The sequence below is a fragment of the Moschus berezovskii genome, chromosome 23 (assembly GCF_049115385.1).
Source record: "Moschus berezovskii isolate FMDL1 chromosome 23, NW_MosBer_1.0, whole genome shotgun sequence".
Taxonomy (NCBI): Eukaryota; Metazoa; Chordata; class Mammalia; order Artiodactyla; family Moschidae; genus Moschus; species Moschus berezovskii.
Window position 1 is genome coordinate 52,468,950 of NC_142482.1, and position 22,483 is coordinate 52,491,432.

General features: G+C 46.4%; 2 protein-coding genes across 5 annotated transcripts in view; one reads left to right on the forward strand and one right to left on the reverse strand.

Moving 5' to 3' along the window:
* The window catches only part of DTNBP1 (dystrobrevin binding protein 1), a 99,544-nt gene extending 79,914 nt beyond the window's left edge, over positions 1 to 19,630 (forward strand). For both annotated transcript variants that reach the window (XM_055406026.2, XM_088831409.1), the window contains 3 exons: positions 11,462 to 11,617; positions 17,907 to 18,050; positions 19,246 to 19,630. In XM_055406026.2, the coding sequence (XP_055262001.2) occupies positions 11,462 to 11,617; positions 17,907 to 18,050; positions 19,246 to 19,463 (518 nt within the window). In that variant the 3' untranslated portion in view covers positions 19,464 to 19,630. The remainder of the gene's footprint in view (positions 1 to 11,461; positions 11,618 to 17,906; positions 18,051 to 19,245) is intronic.
* A 449-nt stretch (positions 19,631 to 20,079) lies between these two features.
* JARID2 (jumonji and AT-rich interaction domain containing 2) overlaps positions 20,080 to 22,483 on the reverse strand; it is a 234,088-nt gene continuing 231,684 nt past the window's right edge. For all 3 annotated transcript variants that reach the window (XM_055406021.2, XM_055406023.2, XM_055406024.2), the window contains one exon: positions 20,080 to 22,015. In XM_055406021.2, coding sequence (XP_055261996.1) covers positions 21,863 to 22,015 — 153 coding nt within the window. In that variant the 3' untranslated portion in view covers positions 20,080 to 21,862. The remainder of the gene's footprint in view (positions 22,016 to 22,483) is intronic.

Sequence of the window (22,483 nt, forward strand, 5' to 3'; positions counted from 1 at the left end):
ATGCCTGGTAGGGAAAGGGGAAGCCTGCTAGCCTGCTTTACAAATGGAAATTTACACAAAATACTTCTTTACACCCTGCTTTCAGAGAGGGGAAAGCCAAAGAGCTTCTCCCACTTCTGCTGTTTCTATGTCGCCTTTAGCCGTAGCTGGAAATAATTCCCCTGCCAAGGTGGTGTATTTGGGGGTGGCATACCCACAGCCCTTTAGAAGACATTGTGTCTGCCCTCGAGGAACCTAGTGTCAGACAGAGGGCAAGTGAAACTTATGCCTTACAGCAGGAGGGAGCGGGAAAGAGCGCCTGGAGCTCCCTGCATTTGTCAGGGGAGCTGCAGTTGAGCTGAGACCCAGAGACTGGCTGTGGGCATCTCTGAGCCAGGACCCTGCGGGTCACAGGCAGGGCAAGGAAGAGCGCGTGGCTGATGGCTGACTGGAGCCCCAGGATGCTGACCGCAAGTCCCGTGTCACTGGGGAAGCAGTTTCTCAGCCACACCTCCTCGGTAGGGGTCTAGTTTCCAGGCTGTTCTGACGGAAGTCCTCACTGTCCATAATGTAGCTGGAGAGAAAACAGGAAGAGCAGAGCGTAAGCTAACCTCTGAACACAGTTTTGAATCAAGACAGTGTGTCTTTGACACTTCGTATTTGTCTCTTTCACTTTCTGGCCCCTCTTCCTGCTAGGCGTTTATTTCCTTCTGGCCTCCCTCCTGAGGCCACCGTCACGGCTGCCCTGCCACCCCTTTCTTCACAGTCGTCTGTCTTTCTACCCACTCCCCCCATCTGTGTGAGCCGTTCATCTGAGAGAAGCCTTAGGAGGAGAGCAAGCACAAGACGCTAATTCACATTGAATTTTGAATGTTGACGTTTTCTAAAAGTTCCTAAACATAGTATTCTCAACTTTATAAAAGAGAAATGTTAAATATGTGAATCTCTAATGGTGAAATTTCAGGAAGTAGTTCACAGGGAAGTGAGGAATTTGGTCTGCTCAGCAGGCTGCTCCATGTGCTGAGCCTTCTTCATGCAGCCTCTCCCTCCCCTTCTGGACTCTGGGATCTACACGAGACCCATCTCCTGCCGTTGCTGCTGGCTGTGCCACCAGCCTGTCTGGGAAGCAGGGAATCCATGTCTCGTCCCCACCCTGTTAGCTGGCTGTGCTGTGCTTAGTCACTCAGTCATGTCCAACTCTTTGCAACCCCATGGACTGTAGCTGGCCAGGCTCCTCTGTCCTGGGATTCTCCAGGCAAGAATACTGGAGTGGGCTGTCATGCCCTCCTCCAGGGAATCTTCCCAACCCAGGGATCGAACCCAGGTCTCCTGCACTGCAGGCAGATTCTTTCCCAGCTGAGCTACCAGGCGTTGAGGGATTTACAGTGGAAGGAGGGAGAGGACCAAGGCAGCCATTCCTAGTACTAATTTACTCATAAGTCACTCATTTGTAAGCCTCCAACAGCTCATAATTGAAAGTGATAAATCCCCATTTCTCAAGTATTTTCTGGAAATAATGAGGTATGATGGGCTTTCAAGCATGCTGGAATTTGTCACTGACCCTTCTAGGGGCAGAATGTTTCCAACTTGAAGCATAGGAACATTTATAAGAGGCTGGTATCCAAAAGCATGTTGAGCTTTGGGTCTCGTGTGGTAAATATTTGTAGTTGAAATATATGCAGTCTTCTGTTGTAAATATTGTGGGAAATAAAAAATTCAGAGTCCTTTTCAAAGTGTTCCTGAATTCATAATGGATTTCTGTTGTCCTGTATTCTCTCAGTAAATTGTCAATAAAACTGCACCCACTTTTAAACTTGAAAAGGTTCGAAACCATGGTTCTAGATTATAATTTTTGGACTACTTAATTTGAAATGAAGGCAGCACAAGTAAAAACATGTCTGAAGGTAATTGTTTTGACTATTACTGAGTGTTCTTCAGTGATATTTAGCCTAAAGAAATCTAACATCTGAATTATTCTATCAGCATAGAGAATCCTTATGCTAATGTGTAACATTACACTGAGTCTGATTTTGATCTCCCAGCATCGCACCGGTGGAGTGTAGGGAAATGCCTGTCCATCCAGTGGGCCCTCTTCCCTGTGGACAGGACAGTTCCCAAGGGGGAGGTGGGGTTGGCCCCATGGGAGCTGGATTCCACTGTTCTGACCTGGGCTGTCGGGGGACAGGAGATGAGCAGTTCCTCGACTTTGCTTTATTCCTTGGGTCCTGTTAAAATGCAGTCCTGTTAGCTAAAATGGGTCCTGTTAGCTAAAATGGGTCCTGTTAGCTAGCTGTACAACACTGGGAGCTCAGCCTGGTGCTCTGAGACACCCAAGGGGCAGGACGGGTTGGGGGTCGGGGGAGCTCCAAGAGGGTGGGGGCATATGTATACCTACGGCTAATTCGTGTTGTTGTGTGGCAGAAACCAGCACAACATTGTCAAGCAGCTACCCCCAAATTAAAAGGGAATTTTAGAAAATGCTGGTGGGAAAGGTACCACGAGCGACTGAGGGCGGGAATGAGCTTCGCTATGTAGGTGGCGCTTTTACTCTTTAAAATATATGTATTTAGTTGACCGCGCTGTGTCTAAGTTGTGGCACGTGGGATCTAGTTCCCTGACCAGGAATCAAACCCAGACCCCCTGCATTGGGAGTGCAGAGTCTTAGCCACTGGACCACCAAGGAAGGACCTCATTCTTTTGGGTTACGTCCTTACTGTGCATCTTCAGAAGTGGTACCCGTAGGTGAAAGTATAGATTTTTAACATCAGATTGCTTTCTAAGAGTCTTCTTAACAGTTCATTTCACGCAAACACTGCTAACGAAAGTGCTTCATCTCACTCTTGTCAGGATTGTTTTTATATTGGCCAGGATGCAATTTGATAAAAACAGTATTTCATCTTTGACAAAATACTGTGCTGAACAGCTTTTTTCTGTGAATTGTCTTTTTTCCACTGAAAAGATTTTATTGAGGTCTGAATTTTTTCTAATAGACTTTTGTTGTTGTTTCCTGTGGGAAAAATAAGTCTTTTGCCATTTGTGGCAACTTTTTCCTCAATCTGTTGTTTCCCTTTTCATTGTATTTTTTTAAACATCCAAGAATGTTTACTGTTCATGTGACTCAGGATCTGTGGATTTCTTCAGTACTGTGTAAGTTCCCTTACTTGTAACTTTAAAGATTTAATTTGGTTTTCTTTTCTCCATATGTCATTTTTGGTATTCAGTTATTTAATTCATCTCATATGCCCTTAAATTGATTTTATAAATGACCAGCTAATTTTCATAATGCCACTTATTGCAAAATGCTTTACTTCCTCATTTGTTCCAAATATATCCTGAATTATATTTGTTTAGCATATGATCAGCTCTCTTGGGGGTTTTCCATTCCAATAATCAGCCCATCTCTTTTTGTTTTTCATAATGTTTAAACTGTTGTTTTGTGAAGTGTTTTAAAATCTGGTGGGACCTACCTAGGCTTCCCCTCACCCCGTCCTTTTAAAAAATACATGATTAAGTTTTGATACCAGAATTACTATGAAAAATCCATCAACTAGCTTTTGATTCTTTTCCATACCCATGACCTTTGAAAACTTGAAATAATTTGTTTCTCCATTAGATTTTTATATTTAACAGTTGCACTTCTTGTGCTAATTTCTGTAACCTGTATTATTTTTAAATCAGGTTCTTCATTTCATTGATACTTCAAAATGTGTTAGCATGTATTTGGGCATGATAGTATGGGGAAGAAAAAAGTTTTCCCTTTATCCTCTTAGGGTCCTTGGCTGAGTCTGAAAATTAAAATGGCAACATCAACAGGAGAAAAGTATAGAGATTAACGTTAAATTTGACGTGACTTGGGGGCCTTCATAAGGAAATGAAGACCTGAAGAAACAGTTAGACTTGAGTGTTTTGAGCCAGGTTTGATGAAGAGTGGATGTTCGTGGAGAAGTGTCATTAGGACAGAGGCTCTGAGTGACCCGGAGGAGGCTTAGCCTGCGTGTTGGAGTCTTCTCTGTGTCTTGGGGGTAAGGATGCTCCTCTTCTGTAGGTTCAGGAAGGGAACACCCCCCCGCACACACACACGAGGATCTTATGACCTGCTTCAAGGGGACGAGGAGGGGGACATCAGAGTGAGCGGCCCGCTTCTGCTTCCTCAAACTCCATATGCCAGGTCCTGAGCCCCAACCTCAGTCACGTATTTTTCATCTCTTCTGCCTCCATTGCCATACCCTTCGTCATATCTCAGTCTGAGTACACACGTTCTTCTTCTTAATTCTTACCTGCCAGAGTTTTTCAGTTTTCAGCAAAGATGTAATGTGGCGCGGTGCGTGAATGCTAATGGAGACGATGTCTCTGCAAATGGAGAGAATGGGGTGCGCTGCCCCTCGGCCAGATCTGGGCTCAGGACAAAGAGCAGAGGGCCACGTTTTCTGTCTCCTGCTGTATGAAGCCCCACGCCCCTGAGCCAGGCCCGGGTAAGGGATTCCACAGAATGAGGGAATAGCATTTTCTGATTCTGAAGGTACTGTCTCTCATCAGTGAAGAGGACTGATGAGAAGTCATGGTTGTTTATATGTTTTGGCTGCATCCCTTTTAGATGACTTTGTAAATATTTTAGAGTTTAGGAGAGGACATTTCTGTCATTTCCATGAATTGTGGCAGCTTCCCCATCTTATATGTACTCTTTTCCGTTACATAAATATCTCTACAGAGTACAAAATCTGAATAAAGTGGATGCACAGAAATAGTTCATCAAGAGCTGTGGTTCTTTGAATATGGTCCTTGGACCAGCAGCAGCAGCATTGCCCTGGGATTGGTTAGAAATGAAATTCTCTGCCCCAACCAGGTACTGAGTCAGAAAGTCAGTGCTGGAACGCGGTGACCCAGCAGCCTCTGCCTCCAGCCCTTGAGTTGATTTTGATGACACTACTGTTTCCCTCACGCCTTTGACTGAATTCTGTAATAGTTGATTTTACACCTAGACACAAGCAGCTGGTTTGTACTTTGTCTAGAGTGTTTAATTGTACTAACAAAAACAAAAAAAAAACTGTGGGGTTTGGAACGATTCCTATAGCAATAGAAACCTTTCCCACCGCCCCCACCCCTCGATAATTATTAAGTAGGTCACAACTCTTAAGTAAAATGAAGGAATCTGTCAGATAGGACTCTAAAATTCTGGGAAATTGTTAATAGTTGAATCTGATTTTCTTGAAATGTCACTGTCTTAAAAGGTCCTAAATTCCTTACTGCTAATCTGATTTTCATATAATTTTACAAAAAAAGAAAAAGATAGGATTTGGGAGACTTCTTCCTGCCCCAATCAAAAGGAAGTAAAAATAGAATTATACTACTTACGAGCTGGACGTGACTTTCTTATGGATATCGTCCAACCCTATCCCTTTTCTAACGGATGGGAAATTGGAGGCCTGGAGGGGTGACAAGCAGAGGCTGTAGCCAGGCCAGGGTCTTCTAAGCTGCCTTGTTCCTGCACTAGAAGATAAGGTACAGTTGAGCATTTCTAGCTTCCTGCTTTGAGCAGACCTGGAACACGCTGTGTTTCTGCAGTGTCCATTTTGCTAATACTCTAGACAGTGGTCATTTCCTTCAGGGTAGTTGATAGACATTTTTTTAATTGTTCCAGAAGTTTAGGTACTAGAATAGCGTTTGTTTCCTGTGACATGGGTTTAGGAAACAGCTGCTGCAGTAGCTGCTCTGAAGGACTGAACTTTTCTTACGAACTGCCATGACTTGTCTGAGTTACTTACGCTGTCTGCAAAACCAGTCATTATTCTAAACTACTACATTTGAGGTAAGAGTTATCCTTTATTAGTTGCATGTAAAAGAAATGTGCCACTTGGTTCTGATAAATGTGTGTGTGTACATGCACACACATGGGTGTGTTGGAGGGAGGGTGAAGAAAAGTTCTGTAAAGTCATTTCACTATCTTTTTAAAAATATGTTGACTTAACATGCACAGAATTTTTCCCCCAAAGACTGATTTTGAGGAATAAGGGAAGAGCTTTTATAATACTTTTGAATACTCATAGAAATCATATATGGTATAAAATAACTGTAAATCTGTCTTGGAAACTAATTATTGATAAAGGCTAGACAGAAAACTCTTAAAAACTGTAGAAACATAGGGCAGAGAAGTTGGTATTCTAAATGAATGTTTAAAACCTACCATTCTAGGATAGTATTAGTTAAAGCTCTTTTTGTTCAATCTGAGACAATTTGCATTCATTTTTTTAAGGTGAGGCAGAAGGTTGGGGAGACTTTAAAAATGGTTGTGTGTGCCTTATTGTGAAAACTTATGTGAGATAGAAATAAAAGTTAACTGTTACATGGTACAAATACAGAAGGGGTGGGGGTTTGAAACTGGAAGGAAATCATGTATATTTTTGTCTTCATCTAAGAAGTCCCCAGTTCCTGTGGAGAATTTTTCTAAAACTAAACGTTTTTCTATTTAAATAACAGCAGTTATTGAAAGTAATTAAGAGGAAGTTGAGCCTTGTTTCTGACAGACACCTACTCTGGGGAAAAGGAGAAGGGAAGGAAACGATTCCCTGAGCACAGTCTGTGGGTCTCACCAAATGCTGGTGAGGACGTCGAGGCAAGAGGGCACCCGGACACTGGGGATGGGAGCCACTCTGCAAAAGTGTGGCAGTTCCTCTCAAAACCGAAAGGTGCACTCACTCACCATATGACTCAAATGACTTATTTTCATCCAGAAGCTGGTACACAAACATTCATCGCAGCTTCACTCATAATATCCAGGTGTCCTTCGGTGGGTGACTAGTCACACCTGTGGTCCCCCCTCAACCACGGACACAGCTCAGCAGCAAAAAGGAACAAGTTATCAACATGAGCAACTGATGAGACGAATCAGGGAAATTCCAACTGAAAAAAGCCAACCTCAGAAGACTATATACCACATGATTTCATTTATGTAACCTTTATGAGATGACATGATCGTAGATTTGGACTAGGGAGCGGGGAGGGGGGTGAGAGGGGAGGGTGCGATTACCAGAGGGCAGCAGGAGAAGTCTTGTGGTAATAGTAACATCCTGATTGTGGTTATTCGTGAGCCTGCATAGAGCTACGCCGCCCTGTACACTCACACGCGTTCATACATGACTGGTGAGGTCTGAACAAGCTCTGTGGGGTGTACCGGTGCTGCAGTGAACACGGGGGTGCATGCATCCCTTTGAATTACGGTTTTCTCTGGGTTATGTGCCCAGGAGGGAGTTGCTGGGTCATGCGGTAGTTCTATTTTTGGTTTTCTTAAGAGACCTCCGTACAGTTTTCCATAGTGCCTGCACCAATTACCCATTACCTTTCTTCGACACCCTTTCCAGAACTTACTGTTTGTAGATTTCTTGATGAGGGCCATTTTGACTGGTGTGAGGTAGTTCTGATCGGCATTGCTCATTGTAGTTCTGATCGGCATTGCTCATTGTAGTTCTGATCGGCATTGCTCATTGTAGTTCTGATCGGCATTGCTCATTGTAGTTCTGATCGGCATTGCTCATTGTAGCTCTGATTGGCATTGCTCCAATAGTGAGCAATGTTGAACATCTTTTTATGTGCCTCAGGTTGGGGCGGGAGGAGAAGGGGACGACGGAGAATGAGATGGTTGGATGGCATCACCAACTCTGTGGACATGAGTTTGGGTGAACTCCGGGAGTTGGTGATGGACAGGGAGGCCTGGCGTGCTGTGATTCATGGGGTCGCGGAGAGTCAGACATGACTGAGCGACTGAACTGAACTGAACTGGCCATCTATATGTCTTATTTGGAGAAATGGCTATTCAGGTCTTCTGCTCATTTTTTCACTGGGCTGTTAGTTTGATATTGAGCTGTATTAGCTGTTTGTGTATTTTGAAAATTAATCTCGTCAGTTGCTTCCAGGGGTTAAAACTGCACTTCTAATACAGGGGCATGGGTTTGATCTCTGGTAGGGGAAATGAGATCCTGAACACCTGCTGTGCAATGCAATGGAGAAAAATAAAGGATTTTAAATTATTCTTAGTCTTAATTATTTATCTTGAATGAAAAATGTTCTCAATCTTAAAAATAAGTAAGATTGCTAGAATTTTCCGTAACTCATATTAAATTTTATTGTTTTCTCTTTTAACATTTTTGTATTAAAGAGACTCCCTTTCACCAGAGAGGTTTGTCCTGGTTTTCCTCGTATCATCCATTCCCTTCTTCCCAGCAGCCCTGGGCTTTTTCAAAAAAGTCATTAACACCTCACTGTCTTTTATTACTTATCAGCTCTGTTAAACGGACGTAGTTGTGGAATAAGTTGAAATTGTTCCTGAAATGAACCTGATGGATTTTTTATATTTGATATTTTTTGTGCTACCCTTATGCCCCATTAAAACATATAATTGAGAATTGATTATACCATCTTTGCTGGTAATGGGATTTTTTTTTTCTTGTTTTGAGAAATTATCCATTTGAAATTGATAGTGGAAGCTAGAATGGAAGTTGCAGTCAGATAAAGCTTGAGCAATGACCTGGAGTTGAAATCAAAGGAGGCACGGGCCTGGGCTGATAATGGAATTAAACGATCACTCCTGACTCCTGGTAGAAAAATGGCAGCATCTTTTAATTTTTTTTTTTTTTTAATCTTTAGGCTAGTTGTTGAAGTTCCTTAAATCTTTGTCAGGTTTTCCCCAGTATAATAAATGACATCTTAGATGTGAACAAGCGGTCATTTTTCCTTGTAGAAAATGTTCTATAATTTATGTCTTTCAATAGTTATTCTCCCAAATTCAGGTGATATTATACTCCAGATTTGAAATACTCCCTCCGTGTCCTTCCATCATTTCCCCACTCCCAAATGTAGTTGTTTCTTGGCAAAAGCTAAACTGATGATTCTAGAATAGACAGCACAATCAGAACACATTTGCTCAGGCACCTAGCTGGGGGTGAATCCTTGGCCGCTGAGCAGGACAGTTCTCTTTAATATCTGCCATGTGCTTTCGTCGTGACTGTCCTGAGTGCAGAGCTGGTGCAGGGTAAATGCACTTAGTTCTCAGTGAATCTGGCTTAGAGTTCAGCCCTGAGATACAAGAGGGGCTCTGGAACAAAGTGGGAAATGACAAAGGGAGCTTGGGGATGTTTCAAATAACAGGAACATGTCTTAAAACTTAAAACAGTGATTATTTTCCTTTAAGTCATTTTAAGTTTGCTAATCCAACTATCCCCTACCTTTTGTGAGGGCTGGAACATGATTAGATTTCATTCCAACATAGAAGACTTAAGATAAAAACTACAGGATTTATCATTCAGAAACATGAGAGAATTGAACTTTTGAGGCAGAAGTTTTGAGAATAAAGTTTTCAAGTTATGTAATTATATATCAGACAATCTTAAGATAAAAAAGATACTCTTTAATGCAAACCCCTTTGATGATTTCTGCATTGATCTTTGTTTCTGAGCTGCCTATTTTGGAAATATTTTTTTTAAGAGTTATTGAACTTCGTTTGAAGTGTTGAAGCATACTTAATCTATTCGAGGGTTGACTTATTCTAATGCACTTGGCAGTCTTCAAGCATTTGAGCAGATAGGGTGACGGCTGAAGTGAAATAAATGAAAAGACATCCTCTTGAATTCCCTTTTCCCTCTTACAAGTACACTGTCAATTCCTTGCACGTTTAATTAAGGGCACTGATAAGTGACTTGTTCTGAAGAGTCTGCACGAGGCTGAGAGAGCTGGGGTGACTCCATGAGTACAGGACGCCATGCTCATCCAGGTTCTGGTAATATTTCCTGTCATGTCCTTTTCCTAATAGTAATGCCGGTCATAATATTAGCTGTCAGCTGTTGGTCAATACTGTGTGCCTGGTGGTTTCTCATACCTCCTATTTAATCCTGCCAACACCCGTATGAAATAAGTTTCTCTCTCCCTGAGGTCCAGCAGGGCTCAGTTAGTTTTAGCTGGTACTAGACATACTTCGGAGAAGGCAATGGCAAGCCACCTCCAGTACTCTTGCCTAGAAAATCCCATGGATGGAGGAGCCTGGTAGGCTGCAGTCCGTGGGGTCGCTATGGGTTGGACACGACTTTTACTTTTCACTTGCACACATTGGAGAAGGAAATGGCAACCCACTCCAGTGTTCTTGCCTGGAGAACCCCAGGGATGGGGGAGCCTCGTGGGTTTCTGTCTATGGGGTCACACAGTCTTGGACACGACTGAAGTGACTTAGCAGCAGCAGCAGCAGACATCCTTGCTTGGGTTTGTTGGGAAGCAGAGCCTGAGACGAGGACTTTGCTGCAAGTGGTTTATTTGGGAGGTGATCCAGGGACGCAGGGGTGAGGGGGCAAGGAGGAAATGTTGACAGAGGGATGCGTTGTTGGCCACCACTGCAGTCCCACCAAGATCCCTGAGAAGTGTTCAGAATGCTCCCCGGAGTTGCCCACGCAGCGGCTGGGAGGCAGGACATGGATGCCCTGACTGCTGTCACTGACCGGTCAAGAGCTGCCTGTTCCTGGGAACTCCTGGGCTAGGCCAGTTTATAGGTCCCCTGGGCTTGAGAGCTGGAAATATGTGAGATGAACCTTAGTGAAGACCTCGTGGGTGTGCGGATGAGCTCACAGAGAAACCAGAGGTGGGCTAAACCAGAGGTGTGACGTGCGAAAGCAGCTGCTCAAAGGGGAAGGGCCTGGGCCAGCCCCGTGCTCTTTCCAAACCATCTCCCTGGGGGGGGGGGGTGCACACCAAGGTGACAGGTAAATTTCGGGAGTGTGCAGTGACCGTCAGTGAGGAGCCTGCACGTCGCCGCCTGTCCCTGTGCGAACAGTCTTCGGGAAGATTGACCTTCCCATTAGTACTGGTTCACATTCCTTGCATATCTGAAGATCAGGATACAAGAATATCCAGAGTATTCTAAATGTTGATGATGGTAACTGATTACAGGGTTTTCACAGTCTCTGCATAGAGGATCATGTTGTACCTGGGAGCTATGACACAACACAGTGTTGAGTATTTATGGAGGGAATGATTAGGGTCCATCCTGTGGGGCCTCGGAGACCACTGTTCACTGCAAATTCTGGTCTTGCTTTTTGGTTAAAATCACTTGGTAACACCATGAAGACTTTCTTAAAGAGTTTCAATTTTTTTTATATAACTGACATATAACATTGTACGAGTTGAAGGTGTACATCATGCTGATTTGACACATTTGTGTTGAGCACAAGTGTGGAGTCTGCTGACACCTCCATCCTGCTCAGACGAGTTAGCACAAGGCTCCGCTAGCTTAGCCCACTCAGCCAAGTGGCGGGTTCACAGCCAGGCGCTCTTCTTGCAGACCCCGGTGGCCGTGCTTGCTGGGTGTCTCCTGTGTGCTGGGCCAAGCCGGGTGAGATCAAGGCAGATGTGTGGGTGGCCACATCAACGAGATTGACCCTGCAAGTGGGTATTTATACCCGTCTCAGTCCCTTTGCAAACCCTGACCCAGATCTCTCTGCCTCCTCAGCTGAACTTGATGCAGAGCACTCCCAGAAAGTCCTGGAGATGGAGCAGACCCAGCAGCTGAAGCTGAAGGAGCGGCAGAAGTTTTTTGAGGAAGCCTTCCAGCAGGACATGGAGCAGTACCTCTCCACGGGCTACCTGCAGATAGCAGACAGGCGAGGCAAGTCGGGGAGCCCCCCAGAGGGGGTGCACGGGGGGTGGGGCCTCAGGTGTCTTTTGTTACGACACCGGAACTCAAAAGTGGATGCGACCTGCCACTGTCGTCTTGTTGTTTTTGCCTCTCCAGGTAGTTCTAGGCTTTCATTGAAAGTAAAATTTGGGATACTTTTTTTTAAAAAAAAAAAAGCAAAAAGAGAACAACAGTAGCCATAAATCTGGAGAACAGACTAATCCCTATTACCATTTGAGGGTGATGTTTTTGTGTGTCCCTTCATGCTGCATGGGGATCCTTCCCCAACATTATCAAAAGGCCTTTACAAGAGTTAGTTTTTAAAGTGTCATCTGCACGGTCAGGATGTAACCTAAGTTTCCTAATTGGACATTCAAGATCCTTGGCCTTTGTAAGGGGCTTCTCTGATAGCTCAGTTGGTATAGAATCCATCTGCCATGCAGGAGACCCTGGTTCAATTTCTGGGTCGGGAAGATCCGCTGGAGATGAGATAAGCTACGTACTCCAGTACCCCTGGGCTTCCCTGGTGACTCAGTGGTAAAGAATCTGCCTGCAATGTGGGAGACCTGGTTTCGATCCCTGAGTTAGGAAGATTCTCTGGAGAAGAAAAAAATCGGTGCTGTGCTGTACATCTAGATGTGCGAATACTTGCGTCTGTGGAGGGGCCGGCTTCGGAGCAGCGGGCAGTGTGGATAAGTGTCCTGGACCTCCTGGCCTTCCGACCCCCTTGGAAACCCCTGTGCATGTGTCTGTGTGCTAAGTCACTTCAGTCGTGTCCACTCTTTGCGACCCTGTGGACTGTAGCCCACCAGGCTCCTCTACGTCCATGGAACTCTCCAGGCAAGAATACTGGAGGGTTGCCATGCTCTCCTCCAGGGGATCTTCCCAACCCAGGGACCAAACCCATCTTATGTCTCCTGCACTGGCAGGAGAATCTTTGCCACTGGCACCACCTGGGAAGCCCCTTGGAAAGCCCTGCTCCCTCCCCGATCCCTCGGCGCTCAGCCTTCCTCTTGTTGCCTGGCCCTGTTCTCCACACCCTGCCCCTGATAGAACCCCCCCAATTAACATTACCCTCACCCCGTTCCCTCCTCCATTCAACTCTGTGCCCCTGCGGGAGAGGTTGAGGAAGGAAAATGTAGAGAAGACACTCGGGTATGAATGCGTCGGGGCGCACTGAAGGATGCGGTGTGCACGTAGTACCTTTTAAACTGAGGTGAACGGCGCGGTTTGGGTGTTGATGGGTTAATTGAGCTGTGCCAGGTGGGATCTAGTTCCATGACCAGGGGTCACAGCCAGGCCCCCTGCACTGGGAATGTGGTCTTCAGCCACTGGATCACCAGGGAAGTCCCAGCAGGACAGAGAAAGGGTAGCCTCGTCCTCCCCACTGCCCGCTTGCCCTGTGTGCCACCGTCACCTGTGCCCTGTGTGCCACCGTCATCTGTCCCTGTGTGCCACCGTCATCTGTCCCTGTGTGCCACCGTCATCTGTTCCCTGTGGAGCGTCCTCAGGGCCGGGCATGGGTCAGCGATGCCACCCTGGTGTGCTTGGGCTGCTGTAACACCACAAGCTTCTTTCGCACTGTTCTGCAGCTTATTTGGTTCCAGTGAGGGCTCTGGGGTCTCTTCTCAGGAGGGCAGTGGTCCCATCCTGAGGGCCCCACCCTCAGGACCTCATCGCAAATAATCATCTCCTCAAAAGGTGTGTGTGGGAGTCACTCAGTCGTGTCCGAATCTTTGTGACCCCCACGGACTGCAGCCCACCAGGTTCCTCTGTCCATGGAATTCTCCAGGCCAGAGTACTGGAGGGGGTAGCCGTTCCCTTCTCCAGGGGATCTTCCCAACCCAGGGATCGAAACCTGGTCTCCTGCATTGGAGGCAGATTCTTTACCAGCTGAGCCACCTCCCAAGGACCTACCTCCAAAAGCCGTCACACCGGGGGTTAGGGCTTCAAGGTATGAATCTGGGAGAGAGGGTAGGCATTCAGTCCCTAAGGGACAAACACCTCAGACCTGAGCATAAGGAGACAGCAGGCGGCGAGGGGAGCTGCAAAGAGCAGAGCAGCTGCGCGCCTCCGCTCAGCCGAGCTCAGCCTTGGAGAACTGGACAGGGCCTGTAGAAGCCCCATTTCGGGCCCACAGCTTGAGGCCCGCTTCTCCAGGATGTGTCAGGTATGTTGCTAGCAAAGTGATTGCCAAGGCCGGTGGCAAGCATCTATCTAACCGCAGTGGATGCCGTCACAGTGCTTGCCAGCACACCCACAGCAGCTTATGCTGTCCCAGGGTGCATGCCCACCCACTCCACAGCTCTGTCAACACTTAGTTGTGTCAGAAACTTTTGCCACTGTATTTTGGTTCTAATTTGCATTTCCTTGACTGTCCATCTTTCTACTGGTTGACGTTTCCCTTTGGAGTCTTCCCAGACGTTTCCGATTATGTCCCGTGCAGGTACTCTCAATCTGTGGCTATTCTAGTGTGGCCTTTGCAAAATGTTTATCCTTAATGTGACCAGCTGAGCCCACTTTTGTTTAGGAGTCGTTCCCCTCCATGTTATAAGAACATTATGCTGTTTTATTCCAGAAGCTTTACAGTTTTCCATTTCATATTTGGCACCTAAAGCCAGCAGCGTTGGATTGTGTCCTTTGGGAAGGAAGGCTCTAACTGCAGTCCTTCACGGCGGTAACTCAGCACCGTTCTCTGCTCCACTCACACACAGTCTCAATACACTCCTGAGTGTTCCTGAGGCCCTTTTCTGTTCCATTCTTCTACCTGTGTTGGGTGTAACTTACCTCTTGACACTGTCAGGGACCCATGCTTTCCTGGGGGAAGAGCTCAACTGTTTTTTTCTTATGGTTCTAGAGGTTTGCTTTCCTTTTGCGAGTTTCCAATGGGCTTCTTTAGATCCTCTCTAATCTTCAGATCCACATACCGTTCAGTCTGCAGTCCTTGGGGTCAGGCTTGTTTTTTACATCCCTGAGGTTGATAACTTATGCCTTTAATATTTCTTCTTGGTAAACCTTACACAGAATATTCTCTAAGTTTTGGTAATAGTTAAAATTTTTTCCATCAAGATTTGACTTGTGAAGTTGTTTCAAAGTGTTTTTTAAATATTAAATTTTATTGTAGCTAGAAAAGGGGCTTTCTTCAAGACTGACACTACGGCCTTTTAGAGCATGTTCCTACATATTTTGTGTGTAGATAAGAACAAGATTCTAGGTGACAGGCATGAGGATCTGTAAGTGTACGCTTCAGACGACTTGTAAATTGGTCGGTTCAGATGTTTCCTATTAATATCCATTTTGGATTGCTTAATTACCAGAGGTACATTAAACCTTCCTTTCCCCCTCAATTATAGACTCCTTACATTTTCCTTGTCATGCTTCCATATTTTACTTTAAAAATAAAACTACAAACTATATAATCACACAGAAATTTTGAATTACCTTCCTGGTGAATTGAATTAAAAAAAATTATTAAATGCTATGCTTTACCCCAATAATGCTTTTCTTTCCCTTTCAAATCTATTTTGATAGTAATAGAGCCATATCCGCTTTCTCCTTTAATTGCTTGCTGACTTCCTATTTTCCTTACATTTTAAATGTTTCTAATATTTTAAGAGTGTCTCCTATAATCAGAATGTAACTAGACTTTTATCACTAATAAGAAACATTTTCCATTTTCAGGAAAATAGAAAGCACCAAATGAGACAATAATGAAGCCAGGCAGGCAGTGATCACAGCAAATGTTGAATGAACCAAATCTGTCACAAAACATATTAAAAAATCGGCTTCATTAGCACCTTATTTGGTGCTTTCTACTTGATAATATATTAAAAAGCAGAGACATTACTTTGCCAACAAAGGTCCGTCTAGTCAAGGCTATGGTTTTTCCTGTGGTCATGTATGGATGTGAGAGTTGGGCTGTGAAGAAAGCTGATCGCTGAAGAATTGATGCTTTTGAACTGTGGTGTTGGAGAAGACTCTTGAGAGTCCCTTGTACCGCAAGGAGATCCAACCAGTCCATTCTAAGGGAGATCGATCCTGGGTGTTCATTGGAAGGACTGATGCTAAAGCTGAAACTCCAATACTTTGGCCACCTCATGTGACGAGTTGACTCACTGGAAAAGACTCTGATGCTGGGAAGGGTTGGGGGCGGGAGGAGACGGGGACGACCGAGAATGAGATGGCTGGATGGCATCACCGACTCTGTGGACTTGAGTCTGAGTGTACTCCGGGAGTTGGTGATGGACAGGGAGGCCTGGCGTGCTGTGATTCATGGGGTCGCGGAGGGTCGGACACGACTGAGCGACTGAACGGAACTGAACTTTCCTGAAAATGTTTCCTATGCTTTTCAGTCCAGTTTGTTTTTTTTCCTCTCCTTTGTAAGAGGATGGCCAGAGAGAGAAAAAAGGGAGACTCTTTCAAAACTGAAGAAAAAAATCCCAGAGCCACCAAGGCCTCCCCAGCCCGAGAAGACCTGTATGCCCCTTCCCCTTCCAGCAGCCCCCTGCCCTCTCCAGGAAGGCAGCCCCAAGGGGAGCAGGCTTGACCTATGCCGGCAGTTCGCCGCTGGGTCAGCCTTGCAGGAGCCCTTGGATGGCACCCCCCAGTGTGCCCGTGAAGTGGCTGTGACTTCTGGCAGTCAAGGGTGGTGCTGATGGCAGGTGCCACCTGGCTGTGCCGCCTTGGGTGGCTGTCTCCACTGTCCCAAGGGCTCCTCCCCCCTTTACCTGTGTCAGCGCTGCACCGCAGGCCCAGAGACAAGCAGAGTTCTCACCTTATGCCCTGTCCCATCGGCATCATCCAGTCGTTCAATCCAGCTGGAGTAAATGCTGTTAGGTATTATTTTATTCAGAGCTTTATGTTTACTCACACAAGACGCTGTCTTCACTGAACATGCCTCCCTCCTGGCACCCCACACCTCCGCTGCTCCAGCCTCTGCAGAGAGCAGGCCCGGGGGCATTTCAAACATCTCAATTTTTAGAGACAGTCTTTAGTTCACGAACTCTTTGAACTTATCATTCCACTGTCTTCTGCCTCCTGTTGTTGAGAAGTGCCAGCATTTCCTCATCTTCCCTAATCTGCCTTTTCTGATGTTCATCATTTCACTGCAGTTCAGGTGAGGGTTTATCTGCCTTGCGTGGAATGCATTTTGTTCCTAAGTCTGGGATGTCAGATCTTGCAGCAAGTCTAGAGGATAGCCTCTTAGAATATTCCTCATCCCCACATTCTCCACTCGCGTTTTGAACTGTGAAACTTCTGCGCTTTTTCATACTTCCACTTGTGTATTTCTTTGCTATGTAGTGGAGAACTTACTCTTCTAGTTTAGTAGCAATGGAGAAGGCAATGGCACCCTGCTACAGTACTCTTGCCATGGAAACTCCCATGGATGGAGGAGCCTGGTGGGCTGCAATCCATGGGGTTGCTAAGAGTCGGACACGACTGAGCGACTTCACTTTCACTTTTCACTTTCACGCATTGGAGAAGGAAATGGCAACCCATTCCAGTGTTCTTGCCTGGAGAATCCCAGGGACGGGGGAGCCTCGCAGAGTTGGACACGACGGAAGCAACTTAGCAGCAGCAGTAGTTTACTAGCAAAACTTCTAACTTGTGCCATAGTTTTAAATTTCAGTGATTTTTCCTATTTGGAAGTTATCTGGCTCTTTTCAAATGCCTGTCATGATTTCTGACACTGTGTTCCTTATCTGGTTCTAATCTTTAAGATATTTAAAGCCATTTAGATTCTTTGGGAAAGATGCTAGTACTCTTTGTTTGTGCTGACCCGCACTCAGGGATGTGTGTGCTGTAAGTTCTAGACAACTGGATTTTGTGTTGAGTTTATATTCCTGTTGAGACCCAGGTTAAAGCCTTGATCTGTTGTTAAGATGGAAGACCTGAGAGATGTCATAAGGGCAGGGAAGATGCCAAATGGAACTGAAATAAAGTTAGAGGCGACCCCTGTCAAAGGTGTCTGGCAGGAATGTCAGCCTCTTTTGAGTTGCAACTGTTTACTGCAAAAAGGGTTGCCTTCAGCACATGCAAGCACACGGCTGTGGATGAAAAGAGGATCTGCTGTGGAAGGTCTGAGAGAGAACAGTAACCATGGTTAAGCTAGGATGGATTTAAAGAACACTAGACTGGGACATGTCAATAATACATTACTCCAAAATCAATTTTGAAGTAGAAGGTATTTTACACCCAGAAAACACAACGTGCTAACACCTAATGCAGTGGAAGCTCCCCCGGGGCAAAGCCTAACCTGCTCTTGTGCTGGTCCCTGCAGAGCCCATGGGCAGCATGTCGTCCATGGAGGTGAACGTGGACATGCTGGAGCAGATGGATCTGATGGATATCTCTGACCAGGAGGCCCTGGACGTCTTCCTGAATTCCGGTGGCGAGGAGAACACCCTGCTGTCCCCTATCTCAGGTAGGGGTGAAAAGCCTGCACAGACATAATCACTCTTACCACCCTGAGTTCCCTCCGGTTTGGTGACACCGTGTGCTAAGTTGTTCCCCACACAGTCTGGCCTCCCAGACGTGGACAGATGACACACTGGCAGTTAGTCATGAACGTCTCAAAGATTCTCAGTGCTTTTCCCGAATACCTTCAGCAAACAGGGAGTTTTTCTTAAAATTGCGTTATTTTCTCCTCTGTCTCTGAAGTTAATCTGAGTTGGGCTTGTGTGGCTAAGCACTAGATTAATCTGAGTTGGGCTTGTGTGGTTAGGCACTAGATTTCGGGGAGGTGGAGGTCTCCTGTGTGGCTCCCTGCCCTCCCCACTCAGTAGATGGTATTCGAGGCTGGGGGCAAGGCCAAGGTGGCAATCCTGCGGGCATATTCTCTCCATTTAATAACTTACCATAATCTCACATTCCTTTAGCAGATCTTCACTGATGCACCAGCACTGTAGCTGGCCTCACTGTAAATTTCAGACCATTCCTCCTGGGTGGGTGGGCTTTGAGGCTGTCATCATGGAGAACGTGTGTTTCTTCCATGCTCCAAAAGATGGAAAGGCCAGCCCCTCACAGCACCTGCCTCCTACCTGGCGGTCCCACACCATGGGCTCCACATCCTCAGTCAGGCCTGGGGGCTTCCCCTTGACCTGTGTGTTTCCAACAGAGCAGCTCCTTCCTCCCCTCCTGGGATATGCGTGAGCCCTCAAGGCCTGCACTCTGCTTCCCTCCCCAGCATCAGGAAAGGACTCCCATCATCCGTGTGAGGTTTTGGTTCCTGTAAGACGCTCCACAAGCATTTTTCTCTTAAGGTCCACGTCCTTGAAATTAGTTCAGAGGCATAAAGAGGTAAACCTAGCTTGTCAGGGTTCTGAGGACTGCGAGTCACACCTGCAGTCTGCTGTTGGGTCTTGAGCGTGGTGTGTCACTGGAGGCTGCGGGAAGGGTTCGGGGTCTTTCCATCTGTCACAGGCAGCAGAAGGGTCAGCTGGAGCCCCAGGTTGCCTCCAGGGGCCACTGAGCTCAGCACCTTCTACAAGTGGTTCCCGCACGTCACAGGAACAGAGAACTTCCGCCCCTTGATTCTCTGCGAGTTCAAATGCTCATCGCCGCCTGCAGTGCCGCGTGCAGGACTTCCGTGACAGGATGTCCTCTGCTCTCTCCTCCAGGTCCTGAGGCAGGTCCGGGTCAGGATGCGGTCCGTCTCCAGGTGCCCACTCCCTGCCAGTCCCCAGCCACACCACCTTCCTCATCCTCACCTGGTACCGACCCAGCCTCCCGGGACCCCAGCGAAGGCGGGGAGTCGCCCGTGGTCCAGTCTGATGAGGAGGGCGTGGAGGTGGACACCGCCCTTGCCACCTTGCACACGGACGACAGTGACTCCTAAACCTGGGCGCCTGTGCGCTGCGCACCTTTGAAGGACGACACAGCCGTGCGCAGAGGCCCATGGTGAAGGCAGGTGGACTGAGGGGGGCTCTTGGTTTTTTACACAATTGACAATAATTTGAGGCAAGTGATGCAAGACAGCTAACAATAAAGTCTGAGAACTTGAAACACAGCCAGTTTGTACAGAAAGGCTGCTAAAGACACACGTTCTGCAGGTGGGGCCAGGGAGCTCGGTGTCTACATAAGCTTGGCGCTGACGAGCAAAGCCCCTTACAGGTAGGAAATCGTGCCTCCTCTCAGCTCTAACAAAGTTCAGGTTTTCATCTGATCGTTACAAAATGGTAAAGTCCAACAACAGTCCCTAGCTTATTCAGCAGCAGAGCACACCTGGGCACGGAGGGAGAGAAAGGAAACACGGGTCCAGTCCACACGCCGAGCCACTCCTGAACAGACCCTGGTCCCAGAGGGGTGTTTCCCCGACCACCACTCACCACTGTCAGAAAATGAGACTAAAACTCGGTGTTCAATCCACTCCCTGGCCAACGGGATGGACCCTTAGCCCTCTGATCAGAAAAGAGCTGATTTCATTCACTCATCTTCCACAAGACAAACAGGTGTCCAAAAAACTTTGTTTTATTATTAAACCTTGTAGTACAAACCTGAAAAGTAAACAAAAAACTGGCAATAAACAACATGAAAAGTCTTCCCTCCCAAGGGAGGGGTGCAGAGCAGCGCTAATAAATTAAAACATCAGACCGTAAGCCATAGGCAGAAGTTCACTGTCCAAAAGAGGCCAGTACACAGCAAGGCCATAGAAACGGACAAGCACGCTGGAAACACGACTCTGCTCATGTCACTGTTACACACGCCAACACAGTTCAGTCTTCGGCAACGACAACCGACAGAGTGTACCACAGGACGCTGCTGACAGCCCCACCGGCCAGCTCAGTGCAACACGGGCAGCTGCGGGATCGGTGAATCCAATTATGAAACAAAGAACAGCCTGTGAAAACAGTTTCCCTTTTTTATTCCACACATACTGTACACACAACCGGAGAAGGGCAACAGCTACTCCATTATTATTGTTGTTGTTGTTGTTCAGTGATGTAAGCAGCACTTATAAATGTTACAAGAAAAACCCTGTAAGCATCCAGTCCACCCGATGAAGAAACGGAAGTGTAAGGCTTTTCTTCATCTGTCCTCGCGCCCTCCCCTCCCCCACCCAGAAAAAGGCTCAAGTATTTGAAACAATTTACAGGCGTATGTACAAAAGGGACGGTTTTTTTTTTCTTTTTTCTTTTTGTTACAACATGAAGAGAAAAAATAGACCAGATGAGCGCAGATGCATTTTCACATTCAAAAAGAACCGCAGACTTCCAAGTGGCTCTAGATGTGATCACCAACAAAACGAATTTAAAAAGAAAAATTAATGCTGACCTGTGAAGGTGTAAAACAACAAACAGGCGAGATCAGGATGGAATGTTAGAAAGATTGCACATCCATACAAAGAAGCACTTCCGGCTTCAATCACTTTTTTTTTCCTTTTTTTTTTTCTTAAGGATGCTATTGAAGGGTTTTTTGATAAAGTAGCCAACAGCACCAAAAAAGAACAGAATGGATTTCCTAATGAAATCAGGCACAGGTTTCCCTCACGCGACCCCTCCAAGGCAGGCAGTCTTTTTCTTCTCTTCCTTTCTCCTTAAACAGATGCATAGTGAAGTGCTGGTAAAGAGAACCCAGTGGCTCCGACCTCCTCATTTTGCCTATGGTTAGGAAACAACGTCCGCCTTCAGCTGCCATAACCGCCCAAAGAAACAAAATGGGGATTCTCCGGTTTTTAACACTTACAAACTCATCCTGCACATGACAGAAGAAAAGACAGCCCAAGTAAAGCCATTTCTTTCAAGTTTTGTGTGTGTGTGTGTGTGTGTGTGTGTGTGTGTTCTATCCCTTTTCCTCTCTAGAAAAAAATCCACTCACATGACTGATGGTTTTAAAATTTGTTCTCCAAACTTTACCCTCTTCAAAAATGGGTTAAAAAGCCTTTTTTCCCCCAACAATTACAAAAAAAAAAAAAAAAAACAAAAAAACAAACACAAAAAAATCAAACAAAAAGGCTTTTGTCAGCCACAGGGGGCAATACAAATTAATACAGCCCCTCAAGGGTTTTAAAACAGTGAATATACGGCAGTTTCAAAACTCTGACTGCAGTATCTAGGTATTCTAAGTACAAAAAAAGTTCAACAGTTTAATGCTAAAACAAAATTAGTTCTCTAAAACCAGAAGAAAATCTTCTTTAGAGCTAGTGCAAAGACAGCTTGTATCCTACAGCAAGTACTCCAAACTAGAATATAATAATTACAAAATAACGTCTCTGCCTCGCCCACGGCGCTGGCGTCCTCAGGAGGCGGCGAGCCTGGAGGGCGGCACGTCCACCGTGGCTCTCTTGCGGGGCCCTCTTTTTGGTGTGGGTTTACTGAGACAGTTCTCAATGCTGCCGTTTTTACCAGATACCTTGCCACAGATCTGATTGACCAGGCTGATAATCTGTTCCTGTTTCGGGTTGAAAAGGAAGACACAGAATTAGCAAACCGAAGGGCGCCATCCCCAGGCTGTCACCTTCATCAAACACAGCAGCGGCAGCGCCAGCACCCAGGGGTGGGGAGGCCAGGATGGCCTGGGGACCAGTCGGGACAACACTTCCTGAGACGGAAGCCCCTAACCAGGCACCCAAATTAAACTTTCCTTCTCTGGGGGAAACCTGCCTTTTCTCATGTGGAATCCAGAGAAGCGCACAGAGCCTCCCACCCGTCCCTTCCCCGTTCAGGAAGCCCAGGAGCCCCACATGGCGGTGAAGTGGAAACAATCCTGCCGCCCCGTGACCAACACACGCCGTGGGGCAGGCTGCTGAAGGCCGCATTCCTGTCGAGGCCCCTCACCCCCTAAACAACACAGCAGAGGACTTCCTGCAGCTGCCCCTGTGCGCCTCCCGGGGCTGAGGGACCTCCGGGACCAGCAGGG